This window comes from Anguilla anguilla, chromosome 1 (assembly GCF_013347855.1).
Source record: "Anguilla anguilla isolate fAngAng1 chromosome 1, fAngAng1.pri, whole genome shotgun sequence".
NCBI lineage: Eukaryota > Metazoa > Chordata > Actinopteri > Anguilliformes > Anguillidae > Anguilla > Anguilla anguilla.
The window spans coordinates 17,421,161-17,446,627 of record NC_049201.1 but is presented as its reverse complement, the minus strand read 5'-3'; the positions used below and the strand labels follow the sequence as shown (position 1 = coordinate 17,446,627).

Below are 25,467 nucleotides of genomic sequence, written 5' to 3'. Positions count from 1 at the left end.
AAATACTTTCTTTTAAAAACACTGAACAATTTAAACACACAAATTCTGTTAATTCAGTCCAATCTGTAAAATACTGCATCTAATTGACAATAATGGTTGCTTAGCATAAAACCTGTCAAGTTTCTGATAACTTCTGAAAAATTCTACCATTCTAATTCAGACTACTCCACCACTAGGTGCCCAGTGAGGTAAATAAGAGTGCCGCCATGGAGAAGATTAACCACCAGATGAGTGGAGTGTGCAGACTAGAGAGTTCATGCAGGTGTGTATGGGCTGATGATGAAACAAGCTGTGCCCTCGCTTGCCTGGTACGTTACCACCAAGGTCTTGAATGATGCTAACTATGCAACTGGTTTACTTGCAAGCCACTATCTTCACTAATTACAAGCTGTCTCAGATGCATATTGTAGTACTATTCTGTCAGACTAACCTTCCAGAAGGGAAAGCATCATGACTACCATGTCCTTTTGCAGGTCCAGCAGCTCCTTCAACAACTCAATCTGGCTTGAATCCTATAGGAAGACAAAAAAGCAGCTTGGTGACACTGACACATAAGAAAAGGCAATTTGGCCCATCTCTGTGTGATACACGATGATAATAAATGACCATGATGACAAACCATTACCACAACCTGCATCTCTATGCTGTTATTGACAACAAGAAGTAGGAAAAACTACGGTTGACTAAAATAACTGGGGAATTTCTGAAGTGATGTTCCATGTTTCTGATAATGTCTTAAAAATGCTCCATTACTAGATTAAGGTTGCTCCCTTTTATATTTTACTTTCATTCTCCCTCAAGAGTCCACTTCTCGTGCCTTATCGCATAGTGGCAATCAGAAAGATGAAGGCCTCCAATAGATAATCCTTACAGTCAGCGCTATCCATAAACCTGCACTAATGTCATTCTATTAGTCAGGAGCAGGTGGCAGAGAAAGCCTGACTCAATTTTGGACGCCTGGGAGCTTAGCTCCCGGCGAGCAATAAAACCGAGGCACTTTGATCAGCCAAATCAAGCGCACCCACAAACTGTCCCATTGAGCCACTCTGTCCAATCTGTGCAGGAGGCTCTGAAGATACATACTGAAGCAAACCAATACTGTGACTGCTTTTTCGAATTTAATATGCCCCATGGCACACTAAACACAAGCAAGATTCATACTGAAGCAAGCCTACATTGTTTATGGCGCTAAATTAAGATGCCACATTTTAAGCTGACAGCCAGTGAGAGTTACCCCGAAAGAAACCAACACTGTAGCTGGTTATCCACATTTCAAATACCACAATACAGGGGCTATAAAGGGGTATTAAAGGGTGACTTCATGAAATGACACTATTTCTAAATAAAGGGAGACCTCTGGTGGTAGTCGTAATTTTAAACGATTAATTCAGGTAAAATATGTATTTCTCTCTCTACTTAATGATTGTTTTACTGTATTATTTAACAAACAAAAATGTATCATTCACATGCAATTAATTACAGTAATGACATTTAATGTATGTGTTTTACCTGTTGAAAGCTTTATTTATATTCTAGAGAAAGGCTGTATTAGCTAGCAAGTGCATTACCTGTGAGAGCTTCATTTGCATGTTGGCAAAGACATGTAAGAACCCCACCACAGCATCCCACAGCCTACTGTGGGCCAGACTCTGCTGATTTCCAATACAGGGGCCCTGGGAGACAATATAAATCAAAGCACTGGGGTTTATCAAACAGAAAATTGATTATAGCTAGTATAACATTAGATGCAATATCATAACAGCACAAATTAATCCCCATCGGCCTCGAAAGTTGAGAAACTGTCCAGACACCTAATCCGAAACACTCCCCAAAACACAATGGTTCCACGTAGGTGAGGTTACAGGTGCCTTCCTGAGACTGTAGAAGCTCACTCTTTTCTAGTGCACCTGCTTTACAGCACACTTGTCCCTTACCTGAATGTACTCAGTCAGAGAGTTGAAGATCTGCTTGGCTACAGCCAGGGCTTTGGAGAAGTTACGCTGCCCAGGCTCGTCCATGACATCTTTTCCCGAGTAATACCAGTAGAAATCGCTGATGGACTCCTAGATCACGATCAGAAGTACCCACCCAGTGTGTTATTTATCATCAGTAAATAACCAGTGTGGCTCATTGAGACTCATTGATTTTGCAAGCTATATGTTTGCCTTTGTTTGTGTTACCTGCAGACGGAGAAGGTAGTCCACCGTGCTGATGATGATATTGACTGTGGTGGTGTTTCCTGTCTGAGTACGAAGGAAGTTTTGGAAGTCTGTGGAGTGCAGAGATACAATGCAAACCTCAGTATATATTTGCTTAGAAATCATACAGTATCTATAATGTAGATTAAATATTGAGGTGAGTATAATTGCTACTGTAGCTAAATACTAAAAAATGTCAACTGAATTTCTTAAAATATTAAACTGCAACAGTGAAAACTTTTTTTTTAATTTAAAAACATCCCCACCCAACTATGTGCAAACAGGCTTTCTATTAACACCCATGGTTTTTTGCCTGCCAAGGGGTCTTGTCACATTATTGCAAGTAGTGTTCTGTCAGCCATATTAAAGTTAATAGTGCGTTGCAATGCCTTTTACGGGGATAACAAGCAATAACCCCAGAACCCCTGGAGTGGCAATGACAGAACCAATAATTAATTATTCATGACACATGATAAATTACCTTCTCACTCTCCACCCTACAGGGGTTAAACTGTCAAGATTCCGTAGCACACACTTTACTCAAAGTTTAATTCACCGAAGGGCAAAAATATGAAGCCACATACGTGTTGTGGTGAGGCGTCTCATTTATGACTGTTTCTCATGAAAGCTGCATTTATGCAGTACTTGGCACCTACCGTTGTTGTGACCTTCACAAAGAAGTTGCAAGAACCTAAAGAGATCCTTGGTGAACTCATCATTTTGCAGTACCTTGGAACCTTCGGAAACAGGAAATTAAAATAATCAAATTCCTTGATGAAGGAATGGCAGAGGCCAATAGCTCTCATCTTAAACCTGACAAATTTTCAACAGCATAGCTTTCATGCCCTCACAAAACTACTGTCTATCCTTTGTGCTGACGAACTAACATCACTGCAAAGGATGTAAGCAACTTATTCAGGACTCCATATTGAAAAAATAGGCTGGGATTCAATAAACAATTAACTTTGGCAAACAATTAAAATAAATAATTATTATTATATTTTTCTTCACAAGTATGGCAAGTTCAGTGGTCACCGAAACTGAACCACCAAGATGAGTTTGTTAAGAAAAAGTGTAATGTTCGTGTGAAATACATGTTGATTACTTGTTAAAGTTAAGGACAAATGTTGATTGAATACAGCCAGAGTCTTATCAACTACATGATTAAAACAGCATAGCAGAGCACTGTTGTTTTAGATGCAAATGATGCTTGGGTGTTTTATTCTCATGGAAGAACCAAAAAACATTCTAGTTAGTACTGTTAACATTAAGAAACAATACACTTCTCACACAAATAACAAGCAATACTGTACGTAGTACAGGTGTTGAGTGGGTCAGTCAGTTTGGGTTTTTCCTTTTGTTTCTCAATAAAAATGTCTGTTCAGCATGCATGTTTTCCTGCAGACCACAGCAGTTGATTAACACATCCAGGACAGGGGGGTGGGGGGGAGGCAGGATTTGTAATGCCAGCATTCGGGACTGCAGCATTGCCAAACGAGTAGAATCTAAACCGTGTATTTACCCCGCTCACTCACGTTGACTGCGACCGATGAGTAAATATGATAAGAAGAAACAAACAAACAAAAAAAGCAGACATAAGCAAAGGAGAAGACATTGAGTTTCAATAAGAAGTAAGAGAGAGAGAGAGAGAAGAGAGAGAAAATTGACATCACTTTTTGCTATACAGAAGAGACACTAACATGCTGTTACAGAGAATCTCGCTTATTAAGTTCTGCACAAGTTTGGCAGGTGTCTGAGTGAGAAACGATACAACACTGGACTCACCATCACTTATGCCTGATTATATGAGATGGAAATGAGCTGGATTATGCACAATAACACATCCATTTATGCAAAACTATGGAAAAATGTGCTTAATCAAACTTTGACTGGATTCAATCAAAGTTTGTCCCAAACTTTGACTTAGAAATAAAGGCAAATGTTAGCAGTTATGTAAGTACAGCTGCCACCAAAATTAATTTAGCAGATTATATTTGAGAAGAAAAACACTTGCATTTACTTGTGAGTCAAAGTCAAGAACAAATGTTGACTGGATCGAGGCTGAAGTGTTCATTTTAATGCAACATTTGAATGTGTGCTGAATCTGTACTTCTTGACAGATCTGTTTAGGAGCTGAGTGAATTCTACAGAAAGGCTTCATTTGTAAAATGACACACGTCGATATGAATGAACATGGAGTCGGGCCGTTTCTGTCAGAAATAAAAGACGAGTGTGTTCAGCTAATGCTGTACCATCTCTACTGTGACCTCCCTTCAGCAGAGGACAGAATGGGGCATTCTGAGCCCTGAACATGGGCATCACTGAGCAGAGTGCAGAGTTTGGCTAATCGCTGACAAATGGGACAACTGCCAACCAATCCTGAGCAGAGGACTGTCTAGTGGAAGGCTATTACTGCTTGTGCTACAGCATGTCACCATTTCACACAGAAAAACTGTATTCCAGCTTTAAAGAGGCAGAGATGAGCAGTGCGTTGCACTAGGGGCAGTTGAGTGGCAGTTGGTCTGAAATCGTGGCCATGCAGTGTTTCTGCTTAATCTGAGGTTCCCAATGGCTGATGCAGAATCTAAGAACTGCTTTTTCTGTCAGACGCCTAACATCTTTGATTCCTGTTCTGAAGGCCAACAAAGCACACTCTCTGCTCTTCACTGGTGCACAGTGACAGCTCAAAAGCAGTATTCTAAAGAGAATCCCAAAGTCTGGTCTTGACACTTACGATAGCTGGGTGAAAATAAGTGAGACCACACTGATCACCAGCTGTAGCACAAGCAGAAAGAGCGTGGCATCAAAAATTGCATTACTGAGATAATGCAATTTTATACTTGCTTATGGTTTGTGCCACATTCCTTCCCTGAATATCAGGGGGTAGTCTGCTCCCACCCATCTTGGGAGGCCTGAGTAGCCATTGAAATGGGACAATATATTATGTTTGTTAGGATTTTGTGTTAATACATCAGTATCTAGACCATCATCTTATTCTGGCTCCAGAAACTTAGCAGTTAATACAGTACAGGCTGAATTAGTTACTATTACATTTACCATTTCAACTTTCATTGTGGTCCTGTTTAAATGAATGAATGGTATGAAGTACCTTTAAAATAATAATACAGGTATAATATTGCATTGCAGTGACCTGCAACAAACTTATTTATAAAAATATGTCTACTTTGCTGTTTTTATAAATACAATAACTAAAGCTATTGCAGTGTAGGGCCTGAAGGACATTTCATGGCCTTGAATGCACAGTCGGCAGGACAGACACACAGCACTGGAGTTGGCTGTGTGCTCTCCTCTTCTTCCAGGTGCCTCTTCTAACTTACCTGATCCTTCCTCAGTGACCATTCCAAGACCTTCTGCTTTATTTTGCCTTTCAAATGCATTCAAGTCCAGGACACTGGTAGGGTTAGAAAAGAAACACAGGCCACATTATCATTTACAATATTCATCAGCCATATTCAGCATTCTGGGAATTTGTCTTGGTGACACAATCGATGATCAAGTTATTTTAAAGGACTTTTTTGTGTCATGCAATGCCAAATTGGTCTGTGTACTCTGTGTTGTAGTCATGCTACCTGCAAGACTGCATGAGTCCAGATAAACTCTTGAAAAAACCAACATCTCTCTTTTCCTTCAGGTAATCCAGCATTTTCTGCAAAAGAAAAAAAATATTTGTGACTACTGTTGTTTATATATTCACATTAGCTAAAGTAATTATGTTTAAATCTTTTCTCCATCCATTATCACAGGCTAGCCGACATTATTCCTAGTACTGTTATCATTTATTCTCAGAATGCAGTTTTACAATCTCAGTGCCAGGAGAGACATTCAGCCACATGAGGCCTTCAATGATAGTACCTGCTGGACAACCACATTGCCCCCATTGAGGACGGAGATTCCCAGTTTGAGAGTGAAGGTCACCATGGGTCCCAGCCGACCTGGGGAGGTCAAGATGAGCATAGTATTTACCTGTAAGTCTGAGTTGTGCATGATCGTATGTATCTGTTTGTACGTGGGTGTGTGTGCATGTGTGTGCGTGTGTGTGTGTGCAAATGTGTGTGTGTGTGTGTGTGTGTGTGTGTGTGGACATGTATATGTGTGCGTACATGTGTGAGTCTGTGCTTGTGTCATGCGAGTGATGCCTGCGAGTAAGCTTGTGTGTGTGTATGTGTGTCTGTGTGTGTGTGTGTGTGTGTATGTGTGTCTGTGTGTGTGAGTCTGTGAGTATGTGTGTGTGTGTGTGTGTGTATGTGTGTCTGTGTGTGTGAGTCTGTGTGTATGTGTCTGTGAGTGTGTGTGTGTGTGTGTGTGTGTGTGCGTGTGTGTCCGTACCTTTGCTGGCACTGATCATCTGCAGCACCATCTCAGCCGCCCCGCGGTCATGCAGTCTGGCCTGCTGGTACAGAGTCTTCTGTTTCTCCATCTCCTTCTCCTGTGGGCAGACACACACAGACAGGGCATGTGATTAGTAGCCTGCACACACAGTAGCCTACAGTCACCTTCGTCCCTACAATTATGAAACTACTGCGACTAGATGGCCTCCAAAAACTCACCTCAAAGGTCTTTTCTTTCCCTTCTTCTTCTTCCTCCTCTTCATTTTCTGCACAACTCTAATGAGGAAGGGAAACAGCTAATATAGATCACTGTAGTATACACTTCCAGTTTAATTTGTTAAACCTGGAGCATCTACACACAGCGCATCACATTATGTGTGCTCACAGGATTTTTCATATGCAATCATCCATATTGCAGATAGCTTAACTCCTCCCAACAGATGAGACAAAATGGCTTCACATTATAGCTAGCGTGGTAATTGTGAAATGCTGCTTAGCACTTGCTGATAGTCCATTGGTGTTTGTTTTGATAAAACAAGTCAATTTCCCTGCTGACACATTATCAGGCTAACCCACACAAATGAAACACCTGCAAGTGACAGGTCAAACAGTTCCCTTTACATAACTGAAAACATGCACACCACAGCCAGAATAATTACAGGGGAGTTCATGAAACTGACAACATAATTAATGTAAACATATAATATTTCTAAAAATATAAAAGAGACACATTAAGGGAGTATGCAACTATAGTAATTCACTATTTATACATACTATAATGTACACTGCATTATGTAATCACAGTGCAATTTACTGCATATATTAGTATGATGATTTGCTGCTGTGTAGCATTGCACCTGTATGGTAATATTAAAAACAGGTGCAATGCAATATAGTGGACTGCACATTGTGAGTTATCTAAAAGGAACTGTTTGACCTATCACTTGCAGGTGTTTTATAATGCATTGGACCTGTATTGTATAATTAAAAACAAAGCCTTCTCTCTGCAGGTCCAGATAATATCAGACCTATTAAAATACACTACGTTTCCAAAAGTGTGTGGACAGCTGAATATCGCACCCATATGAACATGTTGAACAGCTCATTCCAAAACCATGGGCATTAATATGGGGGTGGACCTTTTGCTGCTGTAACAGCCTCTTCTCTACTTGGAAGGCTTTCCATGTAAATTTTGGAACATGGCTGCAGGGATTCGCTAACATTCAGCCAAAAGAACATCATTGAGGTTGGGCACTGATGTTGGACATAAGGCTTGCATTCCAATTCATCCCAAAGGTGTTTGATGGGGTAGAGGTTGGGGCTCTGTGCAGGCCAGTCAAGTTCTTCCCCACAAAACTCAACAAATCATTTCTTTATGGACCTTGCTTTGTGCACGAGGGCATTTTTGTGCAGACAGTGCTTTGAAGAAAAAGTATAAAAAGTGATTTATGAATAAAATGTATTATTATTAATATTATTATTATTATTGTCAGCAGCAAGACCATATTATTAGCACATTACAATTATTATTAGCATGATTATTAGCATTATTCATATTATTCAAGGGTACTCTGTTGTCTCTCACATTCTGTGTCAATCATTACAACTATTTATTTCAAATGGGTACAAACTGTGGTTAATATTTAATGAGGTCTATGTTTAACGACTTGTTTTCAGTTGAGGCCTGGTAAATTAATTTCAGAAAAAATACAAAATATCAAAATGCTGAAATGTTGAAACAAACAAAAAAAAACAACACCTGGTCACCAGATGATAAACTGTATTATTACATGTATTTCATAGTAATTGTGTACCTTAGCCATCATATCAGCATAAGCAATGTACAAAGGATCTTCATCCAGGGCACTAAGGAGAAAAACATACAGTAATTTAAAGTCACATCAAAGCAGTCACATATAAACATAAAGAAAGGACTTTTATTTTGCAAAATCTGCAAACCTCAATATTTGGATAAACACTACATTGTGCTCTAGTTCCACATATTTCTGCAGCAAATTAGCTTAGTACAGCAGTCAATTAACTGAGGGGCATGTGGATAGAGTTCCTCTGTACAGATGGAGCCTACAGTGCAAGCACCAGGTGTTCAGGTGTGTGCGTGTGTGTGTGCGTGTGTGTGCTTGCGCTCATTTATCCCACCTCCGTTCGGTGAGAGCATTGTGACTGAAATGCAGGATGAGCTGATGAAGCGGGTCAGGTTGCACTTCTGCCTCCTCCTCTTCCTCCTCCTCCACCTTCTTGTGGACCTTCTATACAGAAACACAGGGTAGTCAGTAGGGTGCACTGTCACACTGCCCCCACACCCAGCCAATGGCAAACGATCACACCAAGCACGTGCATCTATCTCATCTGTGAAATACTTTCTTAGGAAAAATCTGTTAATGTTAACAATATTTTGCTAAAAAAAACATCTCCGTATTAGTTTGTGTACTGTACATAAAGACTACTGTATTACCACAAATAAGGCAAACTACAGGAAATGGCAAGAAAAACACTGCCAATATTAACACTACGTAAACTACCAATACTATAATAGCTAGTTTTGATGTGGTGCCTATATGAAGCAAGTCTGGCATTCACTTTTCTGCTGGAAGATCTTTAGTTCTTAGTATATGGAAAAACTGTGTTGCTATTCTCATAGAAGTACGTTCATTATGTACGATAAAATCATTCATAGATCACTTACCTTTAACACATGCAGGTCTACTACATTTGCAAAAATGACAGTAAATTTAAAGTAAATGCACACTGTACACACACACTTAAGTTCTCAATGAAGCGCTGGTCACACAGGTGCTATGGGTCACTGATGGTCAGGATAAAACATCCATTCATTAGAAGAGCATGCATATACTGTACACACGCAAGAACACACAAACGTTGTGATGGCGAGGCAGCATCAGCGTTTGTGTGAGGAGTAGTTAAAACAGATGATGGTAGTTATGAAGCATGACTGCAAGAGGACTATCAATACCGTACAACTTCACCTCCATTACAGCACCAGTTATGTGGAGGGGACATGTGGTGGGAGTTACAGCAAAAATGGCTACCTCTGGCAATTCACAGTGTTGTTTGCGTTTCTCTGTTGTGTTAGGTAATTCGCTACTCAGAAATTTCTTGTTCTGGCCCTTGATTGTAATTATCTGCCAAACTATTATCATTAATGTGTTCCGTGAAGACCAATAATTAACACGACACATCTCAGATAATACTGAACAAATCAAAGCATCCTACATTTCTTGAATCGATTTAAAGATTTAAAACACTTATCACAAAATAAAAACAACTCATACAAGCCATTACTATTTTTCATAAACCATGTGACCATGACGTTGATGCTGTGAAAAACAAATTTACGAAAGTAGCTACACCTTCCATAAATTTCAACGGTAAGCCTGAGCATCTGGGTGGATGCTCGCTTACCGCCGTAGGGGTGGGCCGCAATTCTCGTGAGGGCACTGTTTGTGCTGACGCTGGAGGAAATGACATGCCCAACCCGGGTGGACGCCTGCTGGCAATGTGCGACACGAGCTGGAGCGGGACACGGATGACAGAGACACCAAAGCGGGCGAGGGGGAAGCGTTCCCCGCGGTTTCGGCGGGAATTGTGCTTGCGAAGCGTTCAGCGGCGAGGCCGACCCACAATGCACAGAGGCCAGCGCCGCGGGGTCGGTACTTACTGCCAGGTCCTGCACTAGCCTCTCCTCAAAGGAGTACGTCTCTGTCTCTATCCAAATTTTCTGATAGCCCATGAGGAAGAGGTTAATAGAGCGATGCCTGGGGAGGGGGGGAGAGCGAGATTAGGAAGGGTTAACAGGACGGTAGGAGGGAGGGAGAGGGAGGGGGGAGGGGGTTGGAACAGGAAGGGCTGAACGGAAGCTGTTAATTGTTAGTACGGGGGCACTGACTCATCCAACTGGTCATCCTGAGAAGGACATGGAACGAAGCAGTTACTTGACAACAGGGAGGCTTCTTTTGAGAAAATTTGGTTGCCTACAAAATTAGAAGTGGTCATTTTCACATCTCCATTCAGCGATTGTGCGAACCAGGATATGATGTCTGGACATGAGTAATTATGGCATGATACAAAGAGTAAATAAGGGTAAAGGGTATATGCAGCTTGTACAGGCAGACTGTGGCTGTCTGATTTGGGATTGGAGGGGATTGCTGTTGCACAATAACACATGACCATCCTGCAGAATGACATCCTCTCTGGGTGACACTACGGGGAGTTATGTGCTCCCTGTGGGGCTGAAATTGCATGATCCGGATCCAATACAAGACCGTGGGCCCTATCCACAGCACTGAATAGCAGGATGAGCCACCAAGCAGCCCAAGGAATGGATGCATTCCGAATTCAAACACACATTTCTTTAAAGTTAGAGATACATATTTCATATGTTTTCATTTGCATATTTCAAAACATATGAAAATGTCAGAGTAATCATTAAAAATGACGCTAGGTAATAATATTAACAGCACAACACCAGAGTGCAACACAGAGCTGTTTGTGTTTTAGGCAATATTGCAATACAGGTTTTAAGAGGTATTAGGATGCTCTACTAAAGTACACCAAAACCACAGAGTGCCCTCTTGCCTCCTGGCTGACCAATCAGAATGTCAGTGGGACACTGCATGAGTTACGAATTATGACTGGGAGGGGGGAGGAAGAGGTCACAAACGTCAGCTCTCTCAGTCCTACATTACCGTTAGCATGGAGAGCAGACTGTCATAGTCTGTGTTCTCATGCATTTTTTCCAGCCAATAGTGTTGGTAGGCGTTCAGGAAGTAATTGTTATTTTTGTGCCTGAAGGGAAGTACAGTGTTGTCATTCAAAAGAGAGCAGAAAAGACATGTCAAGACAGTGTATATAGAATAAGATACGCTATAAATAAAAAAGGCAGCCCAACTTCACAAAGTTGTTGCGTTAAGATTAAGTTGTGAAGCGTATTAGCATTAGCTACCAGAGGCTATATACAAAAAGGAAAGCTGATAGTCTGGTAGAGAGGGAGAAAGACATATCATGTCATGGAAATGAGGCATTTAGAGTTGACCCTGACACAGTCAGACAGACAAGGTTAAGGTCAAAATTAAATGGCAAACAGCATGGGTTGGAAAGGGAAATATTAAATGGCATCAAGTTCAGATAAAACACCATTGAAATGTCGAGTACAGCTACTACACTATTAACACTAGCAATCCAGTGAACTCGTACATTACATTTTTACATTTATTTGGCAGACGCTTTTATCCAAATATTACAATTGCTATTACAATTGCTACTATGCTAATATTCCTCTAACTGCAGAATATGATAGCGATGCCAAGTTTTGCTGCATTTCATGATGATTTATAATCCAGAAAGAAAACAATGCTGACAGACAGCCCTGATAAGTCATACTGAAAGTAAGTACTGAACGAACCAATAATAAAACATCAAAGACAGCAGGCGGGGTAAATAATTGTTTTTTTCCCCACTGTTTCTCCTCCCGGGTAAGACTGATAAATTTACAGTGCAGCCGGGCATGAAATTGTTAGCGTCCTTTTCGCTTTCTTGAAAAATGCTTGAGGAAGGACAACAGACTGGGGGAAGGGAAACTTCACATTAATACAAGGGTCAAACATTGGGTAGGACCAAATAGAGTCCAAGAGCTTCACTGAACAGGAACAGTTGCTCTGAAAAGAAAGAGACAGTTGTCTGTCTTTGTGTGTAGCAAAGCCCAGCTGAGCCACAGCTCAGGTGCAGAATTATTTTCCTTTTCTGGGGCAGGATATAGAGAACTGAGTCATGCTGAATCAATGCTGAATGCAGCACTTGACGAGGGTCAGAATGTTTAAATAATACCACCGACTAAGAACACAAACTGTAGGCTGTAGGCAGTCTGAACAAAGACAACAAAAGGACTACATGAGTAGCTTACATTGCATGAACACAGATTTATTCAGTAGGAGGAGGCATCCTTGTTACCATGGATATTGTGTGCAGTGTACCTGGGTAAGTTGTAGAGTGGAGCCATGCGGAAGCACGCCACCACTGCGCGCTTGCGTTGTTTGGAGAGCAGCTTCTGCCACACACACTTCTTAGACCTCAGTGGCTGCTCCACCTGGTGGTTAGGAAACAGAACGTTCAGAACACCACTGCTGTAATACGCCACAGTTGGTTAAAGGGATAGTGCACAAAAAAAAATATTGTTTCAGTATTAGTGCATGTTTAGGACTGGCTCTAATAGTTCTTGTGTATATATTTTTTAGATATTACAACAACAACAACAACAATAATAATAATAGCTTTATTTGTATAGCACCTTTCAAAGAGATGCAGCTCAAAGTGCTTTACAAGGAGCATGCTTTACATGACGAAAATTAAAATAAATTAAAATAATATCCGTTGTTTTAAATATCCTTTATTTCACCAAAATCTGGGCCAATCAAAAACATACAGTAAAACTGCAAAGATATTACAGAAATGCACAAAGTGAGGTGCAGTGTCCCTTTAAGCAGCCATAGGGCAGGTCACCTGACCTGCTCCAGGTGGAAGACGGCAGCGGAGATGCTCTGTACTCGGGCCACGGTGCGCTCGGGGTCTGGAGGACCATCACTCTTCACCACCACGTCCCTGTACAGGTTCAGCTGCCACCTCACTGCAGGATCCTCTGACTGCAATGATAAAGACATTAGGGTCATTATTTATCAGGCCAGGTCAGACGAAACAACAGCAGCTACTGTATCAAAACCCAGTATGAGCTAATGATCCTTGGCAGTAGTGCTGGCTCATTAGTAGAGGACTTTCAAAACAAAAAAGTTCAACACATAATGGTTCAAAGTAGTTTAACATGCAACTGCCCCTGTACTGGGAAAATCCTTCTACTTTTCACCCACATACCTTCTCTTGCAGGTGCAGATTTTGTCTCAGGTGGTCCTTGACTTCCTCATCCGTATCTTTCTGTTGAATTATCAGAAAAAATATTCAAAAACACCTCCAGACCACAGGGTACCTCCATCTAAGCCCCACCTGGGGATTCTACGGGCTGACGGGTTCCCTCACCAGACTGTAGCGGATCTTGGCCAAAGATATGAGCTCCTGGTCTCCCGGGGTACACATGTTGAGGCCGATGGGCAGCAGCTTCTTCAGGGCCGCAACTATGAGGGAGGTCTGGATGGAGTAGAATTCCCCCCTCCGTTTCTTGTGCCTCCTCTCCTGGTCCTGACCCCCTGTCTGGTAAGAGGAATGACCATCAGCTTTCATCTTCGTTTTTAAGGACTTCTAATATGATCATGGTGTGAAACCTATCGTAACTGCCAATTGCTGTTCTTTATTGGGGGCGGGGGCGGGGGGGGGGGGGGGGGGGGGGGTTGATGTACTGTTGATTTCTCATTGGTGACTAGCTGGGAGGAAAGCAATTTGACTGAATGTCTTTTTGGAGATGAGTCATGACTGAATTTGGAACAAATGATTTTGTTCTGGCAGTCACCTTTGATGATTATTAGATGTTCCAACAAATTTTAATAATATTTTACAGACGCACTTAGATCAGGCTGAATGCAGCACTGACATTTAAAGGTGGAACAGTAGAAATGCCAATCAGAAGTACTCCTGCCATTTCACATTCTCCATTTTAAAGCAACTTTACTTTTGCAAAGCCATTTGCTTTTTAGAATTATTCCCCTTCAGGTGAATCTGCAAACAAAGCTGAATACTGGTGCCAGTGAAGCATTTACTACATAGCACTAGCTTCAAAAGCTGCACTAGGATTTTTCTCAATCAATACAACAGTATTTTATAAAACAGAGCGAGCTGTTAAAAAAGGACACGTGAAGTAGCTGGCAGACATGGAACATATATCTACCTAAATCAACTGGTGTGGGGAAGCGTACAGGGTAAATGTCAACACAGAGGCAACGATGGACAATCAGAAAGCTGAATGGCCTTTTGAAAAAACAAGTACTAGGCATGGAATAAACACAATACAACAAGCTATTCACTGTAAAGACAAGCTGAGTGTGACTTGAATCTTTCCACACAATAATGAAATGAACACCGTATGGTCCCAGTTGCACCCAGTGAGGTGATGCACAGTAGCGACTGACTGGTGAGATGTGTTTATTGGACACCGTACACTGTAGTACACTGAGACAGGTGTTGCTACGAAGCCTGCCATTAAGACAGAGCTCATGCACACTGACTGTACCTTTCCCAGAAATGACTGTATGGAGGAGAAAGCACAGTAAAAGGCACTTTGAGTAAAAAAAAAAAACATTTCACAGCATAACAGACTTTCAAATTTCAGATATTTTTACCTTCCTTTTAAATGCTACTGTTTTATTCAATCAAAGATTGATTGTATATAAATCATGATATAATAATTTTCATGGATTTAGGTATTGTATGAAATAGTTCAAAATTACATATTTAAAAAAGACTATACAACATAGGGATAGGAAATAGAGTATATGAGAATAACCAGATAATGCACACATATACAGCAGATATAAATGAGATCATAAAAAAAGATAATAAAATCAAATACAGTATGTTATAATATATGGTATATGCTTTAGCATATAAAAGCATTAAAGCATTATTATTATTATTATTATTATTATTATATTTGTATTTGTATATATGTATTTTAAATACAACAATGATCGCTTTAGTATCGTACCATACTGACATACTGTATCTTGCTTTTATGGACTACCTTTAGGACCGACTTTTGGCCACCAGATGGAAAGTCAGACCCATAAATTATTTTCTCTACTGTATTAGGAAATAGGCTGTATCTGCAAAAGTGAAATCACAGTCGACTGCCTTCCAAAGTGCTGACAGTGAACAGAGAGACTAGCCAGGGATATATTAGCCAGGGATATATTGTGCAGTGATAACCAGGGGGGATTCAAACTGCAGCACTAGGCAATTAATGTCTCCATGTTGTATCAGGAACATGTCCTGTTCATTAACACAGTCCTGCTGGAAGATATATGAGGTTGATTTCACAATTGTACCAGAGACCCAGTGCACCCCTTTACCTTGGACATCTTGGTCTTGCTATCTCCAGTAAGGAAGGACAGGTTGTTGATTTCATTCTGAACCACAAAGTTTTGCTCCTCCCGTTTGAAGTTCTATACAGGAAAGATGGATCGTGAGATATGAGACAACCGGTCCATGACAATCTCAAGTCTTACAATTAGCGTAAAAGGCTTACATGGGACTTGCACCAGAGGATGAAGATCTCTGCCACCATCTTAAAAAGTGCATTGGAGTCGGCATCTGGCTCCTTCAACCACCTAGACCTGAAGAAGATGAAGGGAAACAAAGTGGTCATGTCAAACTGCGATTTTGGGTCTGTGGTCAAACGAAAAGCTGGGATGTATTCAAGTTTCCCATTAATAGCGTTTCATGTTCCCACACTGTAGCTGCTTTGGAAGGGAACTACAGTGTCCATAGACCAGCAGAGTGCCTGATCTCCTGGAAAGCAAGAATCGCTGATTTAGTAGCTGTCCGATCAGCAGATGAGAATGTGGCAGCAGGGGATCTAGAGCACTGGGAGTCGATTGGCTTTTGGCTGTCACCTGAACAGTGGATCAACACACATCCATTTAGGCCTCCAATCGAAAGGGTTGCCCACCCACACAGTAAGGGACAGTCATGTGGACGAAGGAGGTTTTAGATTACCTGTTGATGTCCACATAGCGGATGAGCATAGGGTAGAAGGCATAGAGGTCCCGGCAGAGCACAGCAAATTCATCCAGAATCAGCAACTCCGCCTCCTGTGTGTCGCCCTTGCTGTCAGCCTTCAGGAGCTCCTCCTCTGCCACCACTTTCACTGTCTTCTTCTTCAGCTTCTCCAGTGTGGGCAGGAAGTGGGTCCTCAGCAGGTCCGCCCGTGCCTTGCTGATGATGGGCTGGGCATACACTGCAACGCCACAGAGGGGGTCATCCAGAGAATACAGCAGAGACAAGATGGCTACAGCCATTTCAGACAGTTTTAGAAATTTCATTATTTTCAGAGCTACATTAATTTATATCTTTTCATCGCCTTATTTAAAAAGAATATGGTTCTATGGCCACATCTTTTATCTTCTGTACATGTTAACATGTCTACAAGTTTTTCTATGAGTGATGTTACACAAACGTTGCATGAAGGAACGTTACTTCCTGCACCTTACTGAACCCCATATCTGCCTAAAGGCTAGTTAAAACTAAAAAGTGTAAGTCAATGTAATAGATGACCACCATGTCATACATTCTGTACAACACATCTTAAATACTCTAGCTAATAGCAAGAAAATTTGACATTTTTTGTCACTGGCTATATGATTATGATCTCATGCCACTGCGGCATTGGCTTTCAAAAGGACAGGAAACTAAGCAAGCCTGAAGCTAAGGCCCTGTCGTGCCACGCCAGCCCACCCACCGGCGATCCTCTTCATCCAGGAGGCCTCGTCAATCCCCAGGTTGCTGTTGAGGATCTTGAGGATGTTCCCCAGGATGACACTGAGGTGCTCGGAGGTGACTGTGGTGCAGCAGCTGCTGCTGCTACCGTTAGATGTGTTCTCCGGCCCCTTCTCCCACCAGTAGGACAGGTAGTTGCAGAGCATGGGCAGAACCACCTCGATGACGTGGGGCATCTCAGTGTAGCGCGCCCCGGACTCCGACATGTCGTTGATGTCCTTCATCAGGCCATCCAGGCGGGGCATCTCCGGGCACATCTCCTCCACCGAGTCTGGCATGCTGAGGACTGGGTGCACAAAACATGGGCTTAACACCTGAACACCCTTTACTCAGAACACGCACGCTAGACGTGTTTATTGGGACTGTGATGCCTGGTCTCTTAATGCAACATATAAACGACTCTGCCCGCAATTAATGTAAAAAGTACTTTGGATGTTGTCCACGCAAGCAAAAAAAAAACATGTCAGTTAAGTTCACAACAGGTAAGGAGTAAGCTGAATGATGACTGGTGATGAAGAGCAGTAAACGGCTGTGAACAGGGCTACTTACTAGCCCGCTCTCGGGGGGTCTTGGTGTTGAAGACAGACCAGGGGTTGTGCACGTTGAGGTGGGGCTCCAGGAAGGCCACAGGCATGGCTCCTGCTAGGGTGGCCAGACATTCACCCAGGGCCGGCAGCTGCCTGAGGGCCACAAAATCAAGATTAGACCACCAGCACTGTCATATCACGGTATATAATGCATCTTAAAGCAGCAGCGCTATCATTCAAAGAGTGTTCATCCTGTAAATTTTAATACTGCATGAAGCACATTGGACTATTTGGTGCTAGTCATATCATCATCCACAAAATTATGCAAAATGAGGACTTACAAAGTCTGATTTTGATGACATGACAAAATCAGCATTGCTGACGGTCTATACAAAAGGTGGTTTCAGCTAATTTGAAAAGTACCTCTCCACGTAGATGTTCTTTCCTGTTCCTAGTGAATAAAGACTGGTCAGGATACGATAACAGGACAACTGGACATCATCCACTGAAACACACATAAAAGCCAAAGTAACTAAATCAGCACCCCATAAGATCACATTTTCAGTTATTGAGAGTTTATATAACTCCCGAAACAGTATGTAGGTCTGGCCAGGGCTCACAAGGCTGAGACACTTACACAGCAGGTCCACTCCGAAGTGGTACTGGGTGATGTGCTCGAACAGCGCGGTCAGGATGGGCAGCAGGGCCACTGTGGTGTAGTTAATGTTCTGGGACACGCCCTTCATCTGGCTGCGGGAGTGCGTGAACTTCCCCAGCTTCAGGTTTTCTAGAGTCTTCTCCAGGTCCTCAGCCGCATTCTCAAAGAAAGTGCGCAGCCCTGCCTTCACCAGCTCTGAGCCTGACTTCATAACTGTCCTGAAAGAGCAGAGGTCACCGTGGAGACCCAGGACCCACACAGGACAAACACATTGATAACAAATTCTAGTTTTACAGCTTTGAAACCTACAAAGACCTTTCCTTTACTTTCCACAAAGGTAAATATCAGAGAATATGACTAGGAGAGCACACCACTTAAACAGATGATTCCATTGCACTGTGATATGGCTTTTTTGACCTCAGGTTTTACAGACATGAATGATCAGAATCAATAAAGCAGTCAGATCAACGGTGTCATGCTTCAAATCTATAATAGTCTTCTGAATAGTAGTAACACTGGACATTATGAGTAGGCAATGACAGTCCACAACTAACCAATTAAAATTTATTAGCTTAAAAAGATATCACAATTTCACATACTGTGGAGTGGAGGACAAGGCAGATAAAGAAATGAGTTTTCCTATGCATCACAGCACAAGCATGATTTCATGAAATTCAAATGAATTCTGCAAGAACAACACCACAGCTGCCTTAGGATAGCAAGGATAGCATTGACCTTGAGCTTAATGTTCTGTGGCCAGTTTGTTGTTCTTATTAAATGCCAGTGGGGCGTTTTTATTCCAGATCAGAAAGCAACAGGGCCATAAAATACCCAGTTATATGTCCTAGATTGTCATTTGCGCAGTCAAGAGATGCTTTGTGACATTAATCAAAATAATTGAAAAGATTTGTGTTGCTTTTATGAGTTCCAGTTCTTAATCATGGCCGTCATCTTACTGACACCTTCCTTCACACGGTGAGGTCTCTCTCACTGCCCCGCCTCACAGATGTATATTTTTACCCTGGCTGAGGCTGAGGGGAGGTCGTTCTGAAACTGAGCCCACATGACAGAAAGCTGCCAATAAAAAAATCGGGAGGCGGCAGAGAGGAAAATCTACAAGCACTTCCAATTGCAGAGATGACAAATAGTCAACAAAATAGGAAGGGAAATACTGAAATAATAATCAGAAGTTGAGTGAAACAAAGCGAGAGCTACAACCTTTTTTTAAAATCAATATCTGACGGATACTGCATATACTTTACCTCACGTTCCAGAAATAGAACATTGGAAAGGGAAATATAAGGCTGTGAGCTGTATGCTAGCTGTAGTGAAAACAACCCCTCATACCACTGCGGATGTTATTGTGGCTGTGTCAAAAGTGATAAAAAATGAATTCATGAACCCTTGCCTCTCTAAATGGATTTAATGTAATTCATACATGCACATAGGTTGGGGAAACATTTTCTTCAAGCTATACTGTTCAAACTATACCTGTTTACCTGTAACTACAGCCAGGCTTATCAGAATGTGAAATCTCATATGGGTGAAAAATAAAATAAATAAATCTTTTTACCACAACACAGTCATTTATTTAACAAAATATGCACTTGTTTGACACACTTGGCCCAGAGTAAGCAAGAATATAAATTCTGTTGAGCTAGCATGCAAACTGGATAATTGAGGCTGAATACTAAGAAGCCCCAAAGGAATCTAAAAAATATGCAAATGGTTGGCACTCATTTAATTTCCTGTTTGTATGTGTGAATGCTAATACTAATTAATAATGTAATGCATGAATCTCTAATATTTTATTAGCCATCTCGTCAACATTGTTAGCCATCTACACACTATGAGACTGGTGCCACCTGTTGGCTATCCCAGCTTGGTTCTTGCTGTTCCTTTCCCCATAAGTGCCTGAAAATGTAACTATATAGGTTATGTATTTATCACCAGAACAAAGATCTAATTTACCCAAGTCTCCAGTGTGATAGAAAGCCATAAGTTAATTTCTCTACCATTCTGTGAGACACAAGTTTACACAAGTTTATAAGTTGACCTGATAGTGCTGTTATTTTTTTCACCAAGTGGGCATGCACACAGTATGGATCCTGCTTGCTTTCACACACTTGCAAAGGGTTTATTCACAGCTGATTTGCACATAATGTAACCAGGCCAAAATCTCACAAGAAATATATTTATTATTTTATGGCCAGCCATCTGGGATTCTTTAACTGATGTGTGAGATGTGACCGGCATTGCGAGGCAGTGACGCTTTGTTCAGCTAGAAACGTACCTGGTGTCGAGCGTGTGAGCCAGGATGTGCAGGCAGCTCACCATGGTGGCAGAGTCACTCCCTTAGAGAGGGGAACACAACACCGGTGGAAATCCACATCAGTAGTCTGAAGCATAGCGTATGAAGCGCCCTCCAGAAGGACAAGCAAATAAATTAAGCAGACATTTCCTTACCAAAGAGGGAAATCCTGTGTCTGACAAGAGCTGCCAGTTTACAGAAGAGGCTGGAAGAGAGGAGGAGAGAGCAGGAAGACGAGCAGTGAAGAGATACAGTTAAAGACAAGAAGAGGAGAAAAGATGAGAGGCAGGGACATGGTGAAAGTAGGTCGTAAGAGAGCCCTTGTTCAGTAATATGAATCTGGTTAATGTTTACAATCAGCAGTGGATATAGAGTGGCTGGGCCATTTTGTGCTGAGGGTTTAGCTTAGACGTCGGGTGAAATAAAACAAGCTGGGCTTCACTGGGCCTAGTTTTCACATGTGCGTCAACGTGTGTGAGTGTGTGTGTGTGTGTGTGTGTGCATGCCTCTGTGTATGTGTGCCTGTGTGAGTGTGCATGTGTGTTTATCTGTGTGTGTGTATCTTTGGCATGCATGTGTGTTTGTGTGTGTGTGTGTGAGAGAGAGTGTGTGAGTGTGTATGTGAGTTTGCATGCCTCTGTTTATGTGCGCTTGTGTGAGTGTGTGCATATGTGTGTGTGTGTGTGTGTGTGTGCATGTCCAAACATGGAGGTACCTGGTGAGCATCTCCTTCTCCTTATTGGATGCGTAACCACTGCCACCCAGATTAGAGCTGGGAGAGGACAGGAAGTAGAGGGAGTGGTTCTTGAAGTACTGGTCAATCAGGGGGAGGAGCACCTGGTGGGGAGGAGCAAGCACAGATGGAGGTGAGCACACATCAAGTAAACACCAGCTGGCCCTGACACACTTCAGCACAAAACATTAAGGAGAGAGGGAAACAAACCTGTAATTAATCTCACAGATTAACTGTGCACTTTAAATAAAAAATATGGTTTCAATAAGGATAAAAATAATAATCTTTACTATTTATCTTGGTTTTTATTTTATGGATCCCGACCTTGGCAAAGAACTTGATCTCTTGTTCATGTGGGGATTTATCCTTCTTCCCGCTGGTGGCCATGGCCTCTGAAATGAGAGGGTTAAAGGTCAAACGTGGAGCTCTGAGAGGGCTGTGAAAATGGTCGGATGGGCCCCCGGTCAGCCTCCAGGAAGGAGGGAAAATGGAGCCCGCTCCATCGCGCGAAGCGCCAGCGGTGGCGTCCGCCCGTTAATCGGCGCCGCCCCGCCGTTCCTCTCAGCCCCCGTCAGGAGATAAAGGCGGAGCAGATAAGGTGACAAAGCGCTCGACGAGCGCAGATACGCAATTGCACGCGCTCGCACCAGCGGCGAGCAGTTCCGCTGGATGAAGCGTGACCCTCCCTCCCTCCCCCCCCCCCCCACCCCCCCCCCGGGGGTTTCACAGGGATAAATAACAGTGGGCCCTCCGCCGCCTGCGCTCGGAGGCTGTAAATCCGAGGCCGCCCCACTCACCCAGGTGGGCGATAAATTCCTGCGCCGAGTCCACGTACTTCAGCAGCTTCTTCAGAAATTTGTACGCAAAGCGCTTCTCCATGGAGGACGAGTCCTGCTCCATATCCTTCAGCCCCCTGAATCACAGAGGAGAGCGGAATCAGAGAAAGCCGGTGTGCTGCTGTTATGCAGACGCCGCTGTAAATTCTGATACTGTTTCTGCCACATCGTTTGTTCACTCGATTTCATTCCGGGGAGGAGAGAGGGCTGCTGGACCTGGTGATGGCGTAGCCGTTGACCTGCAGGAAACGGAAGAGGTCCTGGGCCTTCTCTCTGTCCCTAGCCTTCTCCTTGGCAGTCAGCGTATCGTAAGGCACCAGCAGGGGGTGTGTCCCGCCTCCTAATGACATAAAAACAGCACAGTTCTAATCCTGCTGCTTTCTTCACCATTGCTAATATCAGTGTAATAAACAGCTCTGTGTATAACAAAATTAATTGGCCTGGAATGGAAGCACTTCCTCACAGAAATGCATTTGCTTAATTCCTGTTATCTAGTCCAATTATAATAACACATAAATATAACTTTGAGAAGGTGTAGTACAGTAAAGTGACTGGCGCCACTTCTAACACTGAGAACAACTCTTCATTTACCACTTCCCTTATCTTTAATTCCCCTCCAGTATACGATTTGTGTCAAAAGACTTTGAACTTTTTTCAGCACTATCAGAAAGCAGATTTTGCGGTTGAAGGGATCCATGACTCCTCATGCCCGGGGCCCTTTCTCTGGCAAGGGCAGGGAATTTTTTTCTAGGCTTTGAGGGAAGCATTTCCCTGCATGTAAATGCCAGCTGAGCCCATGTCCGACTCCAAATGATACATTGTTAGTGACTGATAACAACACAATAACCCCACCTCTGCTTCCCAGCTCAGTTTTCTTCTTCTTTGCCCAAATATTATGGTAATTTTCTGCCACAATCTCCACCATGCCCTTCATGAAAAAAAAAATCACGGTTAGTTGCTGTCTATGAGGACAAAATCTAAATCAAATCAGTGGCACTACTCATCAGCAAATAGTTTGTAGATTAACTACGCCTGCCTGGGTGTAGATTACTGCCCCAATACAGTAACAGATATAGTGTGTAGATTAACTATGCCTGTCTGGATGTAGACTATATGCCCATACAGTACATTAATAATACCTTTTCTCATACTGACCTGTAACTCTCTGGAAAGAACCACATTGCTCATGTCCAGTGGACATGGGTTGAAGCCATTTCCCTGTCAAAATAAAACACCGCAAATTATTGGTTAAGGAGGACATCTAAAACATACTGAATGACTTACAAAAGATCACAAAAACAGTATGGAACTCAATGAAGTGAAACACCATGGACACACACACACACACACACACACACACACACACACACAAACCCAGCACCCAACATACCTGAGAAGACTGGGAGATCTTGCGCAGTTTCTCACTCTCCCGTTGCTGAAACATGGCCTCCCCTTCCTTGGTCCTCTCAATGTTCCAGCCCATAGCTAGCATGGTCTTCAGAGACTCCTTCACAGGCCAGCGGTAAACCTCCTTCTCCTGAAGAAACGCACACATAAACACACCTCATCCTTTAATTCTTCAACGTCACCTCCAAATGAGATTGAATGGATTTTTATGAAAGCAAGTTGAATTGCACTGTGCTGCAGTACCTTGTCGGTGAGCGATTTGTAAGGCCTCATCATGGGATGTGTCTTGGCTTTCTCATCAATGCTCTCCCCATACTTCCAGCCTAATGTTACCTGATGGGACAAAGAGACTATGCTCCAGTATGGATGTTTACAATATCAAGTGAGCTTCACAGACAGGAATTCTGTCTGAGTTTGCCCTTTTCTGCTCATGATAAAAGCAGCTAACAGAACATTGAGGAAGAAAAGACACAGGTCCCTGAATGTAAAAAATGTTGAAAAAGTTTGACTTAAAAATGTCTGCTTTCTAAAGGTCTATTGGACCGAATTTTAAACAAATGCCACGGCAATTAACCTCTGTACTGACTTACCTTCTCTGCAGACCATTTTTCATGGGAATGCTCAGCGTACTTGTTGGCAACATATTCCAGTTTTTCAGGGAGGGAAATGCTATAAAATGGGCGAAACATAAATTATTTCAAGTCAAGCCCATAATCCAAAGCATGGAGTTGCTGTAAACAACCATAGCCAAAATGGCCATATAAACTAGGAGAGTCTCACTGACAAATGCAGAATGCATAAATTCAGTATGATTTATCATACAGGAATATTGTATAAGGCCTCTTTTGATGATCTCACTGTGCATTATTCTCTCGCACACACAAAATGAGATTGAAAAAGAAGCATACAGTTTTGCATAATAAAACATAGACGTTTGTCCACTACAGGAAACTCTGCCCATTGGTGTGCATTCTACTGTGCTACCATATACATTGTACTTACATTTGCATGCTCATTGAAACAGGCTGCGTAGATGTTTTAAATAAAACATTTGTCTCAACCTACATTTGTTATGCTGTTGGTTGCTGGGCTGGTGTAGTAACCCTGAGCCTGGCAGATTGGGGCCAGAAGCAGAGAGTGAGCTTACTCCTTTCTGCAGGTGCTGCAGAGGGAAGCTAGCGAGTATACATGTACTCCGTAGCTGTAATATCCTCAGCCTTCTCAGGGTGTTCCTCTAAATAATGCAGCTGTCAAAGGGGGCAGGCCTTTCTTCAACCGAGCAGGACCGTGTTTGCGAAAGCAGAATCGCGCAGGGCTCAGGCCGGGAACCGTGGCAGAAAATGTCGACCCCATCTATGGCAGCTCGGGATAGCGATCCACTGACCGTTCGGCTTGCTCGCCCTCGCCACCCCGCCCACCCCTACCCTTTTGGGCCACTCACTTGGCTGTGCTGATGGGCCTGGGGTCGAAGTTGCCATGGGCGTCCACCGAGGTCTGCTTCTCCAGGGTGGTGCTGAGGGAGGCGTCCACATAGTCGGGTGGCAGGGCCCCGGCGATGGCGCTCAGACAGGGCATGGCCATTTTAAAGAGCTCCTGCTCGTATTTCTGCACCAGAGACAAGGCCCAATTACAGAGGCTTATTGAGGGGGTCAGTATCAGACTCCAGCTCTGAGCCAGAGATAAAGGAGCCACAAGAGGCCACCAACGCTCACAGCACTGTCATTCAAAGAGCAAGAGGCACTGAGGAGAAAAGGATGAAATTGGTGACAGCTGGTAAAATATTCATGCCTTCAGCTTGGCTTCTCAGAACCTTTGCTTTCATGTGCACTCACAGATTTGCTCTGCCACAGCCCTATTTGATCAAAGGAGGAACTTTATTTCCATTACAAAGTCTGAGGTGTAGCAGTTATGAATCATAAATAGATGCATCCTGAAAATGGCAATTAGTTCCAAATGTGTACAGGCAAGCCTCTCTTTT

General features: G+C 42.7%; 1 protein-coding gene across 16 annotated transcripts in view; it reads right to left on the bottom strand.

The window, feature by feature from the left end:
* The window catches only part of LOC118228062 (ryanodine receptor 3), a 126,414-nt gene that overhangs the window by 10,346 nt on the left and 90,601 nt on the right, over positions 1-25,467 (bottom strand). For 5 of the 16 annotated variants that reach the window (XM_035419286.1, XM_035419296.1, XM_035419340.1 and 2 more), the window contains 38 exons: positions 24,931-25,094; positions 24,080-24,158; positions 23,733-23,822; positions 23,473-23,619; positions 23,238-23,300; positions 22,935-23,010; positions 22,299-22,422; positions 22,044-22,159; positions 21,571-21,638; positions 21,229-21,350; positions 20,669-20,718; positions 20,496-20,556; positions 18,182-18,420; positions 17,968-18,049; positions 17,567-17,697; positions 16,980-17,303; positions 16,238-16,478; positions 15,768-15,855; positions 15,592-15,684; positions 14,754-14,768; positions 13,610-13,780; positions 13,448-13,507; positions 13,087-13,221; positions 12,556-12,668; positions 11,272-11,371; positions 8,705-8,814; positions 8,362-8,413; positions 6,767-6,823; positions 6,546-6,645; positions 6,072-6,151; positions 5,789-5,865; positions 5,537-5,610; positions 3,721-3,738; positions 2,855-2,935; positions 2,181-2,269; positions 1,935-2,063; positions 1,569-1,673; positions 431-512 (listed from right to left, as the gene is read on the bottom strand). In XM_035419286.1, the coding sequence (XP_035275177.1) occupies positions 431-512; positions 1,569-1,673; positions 1,935-2,063; positions 2,181-2,269; positions 2,855-2,935; positions 3,721-3,738; positions 5,537-5,610; positions 5,789-5,865; positions 6,072-6,151; positions 6,546-6,645; positions 6,767-6,823; positions 8,362-8,413; positions 8,705-8,814; positions 11,272-11,371; positions 12,556-12,668; positions 13,087-13,221; positions 13,448-13,507; positions 13,610-13,780; positions 14,754-14,768; positions 15,592-15,684; positions 15,768-15,855; positions 16,238-16,478; positions 16,980-17,303; positions 17,567-17,697; positions 17,968-18,049; positions 18,182-18,420; positions 20,496-20,556; positions 20,669-20,718; positions 21,229-21,350; positions 21,571-21,638; positions 22,044-22,159; positions 22,299-22,422; positions 22,935-23,010; positions 23,238-23,300; positions 23,473-23,619; positions 23,733-23,822; positions 24,080-24,158; positions 24,931-25,094 (4,006 nt within the window). Of the gene's footprint in view, positions 1-430; positions 513-1,568; positions 1,674-1,934; positions 2,064-2,180; positions 2,270-2,854; positions 2,936-3,720; positions 3,739-5,536; positions 5,611-5,788; positions 5,866-6,071; positions 6,152-6,545; positions 6,646-6,766; positions 6,824-8,361; positions 8,414-8,704; positions 8,815-10,244; positions 10,342-11,271; positions 11,372-12,555; positions 12,669-13,086; positions 13,222-13,447; positions 13,508-13,609; positions 13,781-14,753; positions 14,769-15,591; positions 15,685-15,767; positions 15,856-16,237; positions 16,479-16,979; positions 17,304-17,566; positions 17,698-17,967; positions 18,050-18,181; positions 18,421-20,495; positions 20,557-20,668; positions 20,719-21,228; positions 21,351-21,570; positions 21,639-22,043; positions 22,160-22,298; positions 22,423-22,934; positions 23,011-23,237; positions 23,301-23,472; positions 23,620-23,732; positions 23,823-24,079; positions 24,159-24,930; positions 25,095-25,467 lie in introns of all 16 variants that reach the window. The other 11 variants (XM_035419322.1, XM_035419385.1, XM_035419394.1 and 8 more) reach the window with 7 other exon arrangements.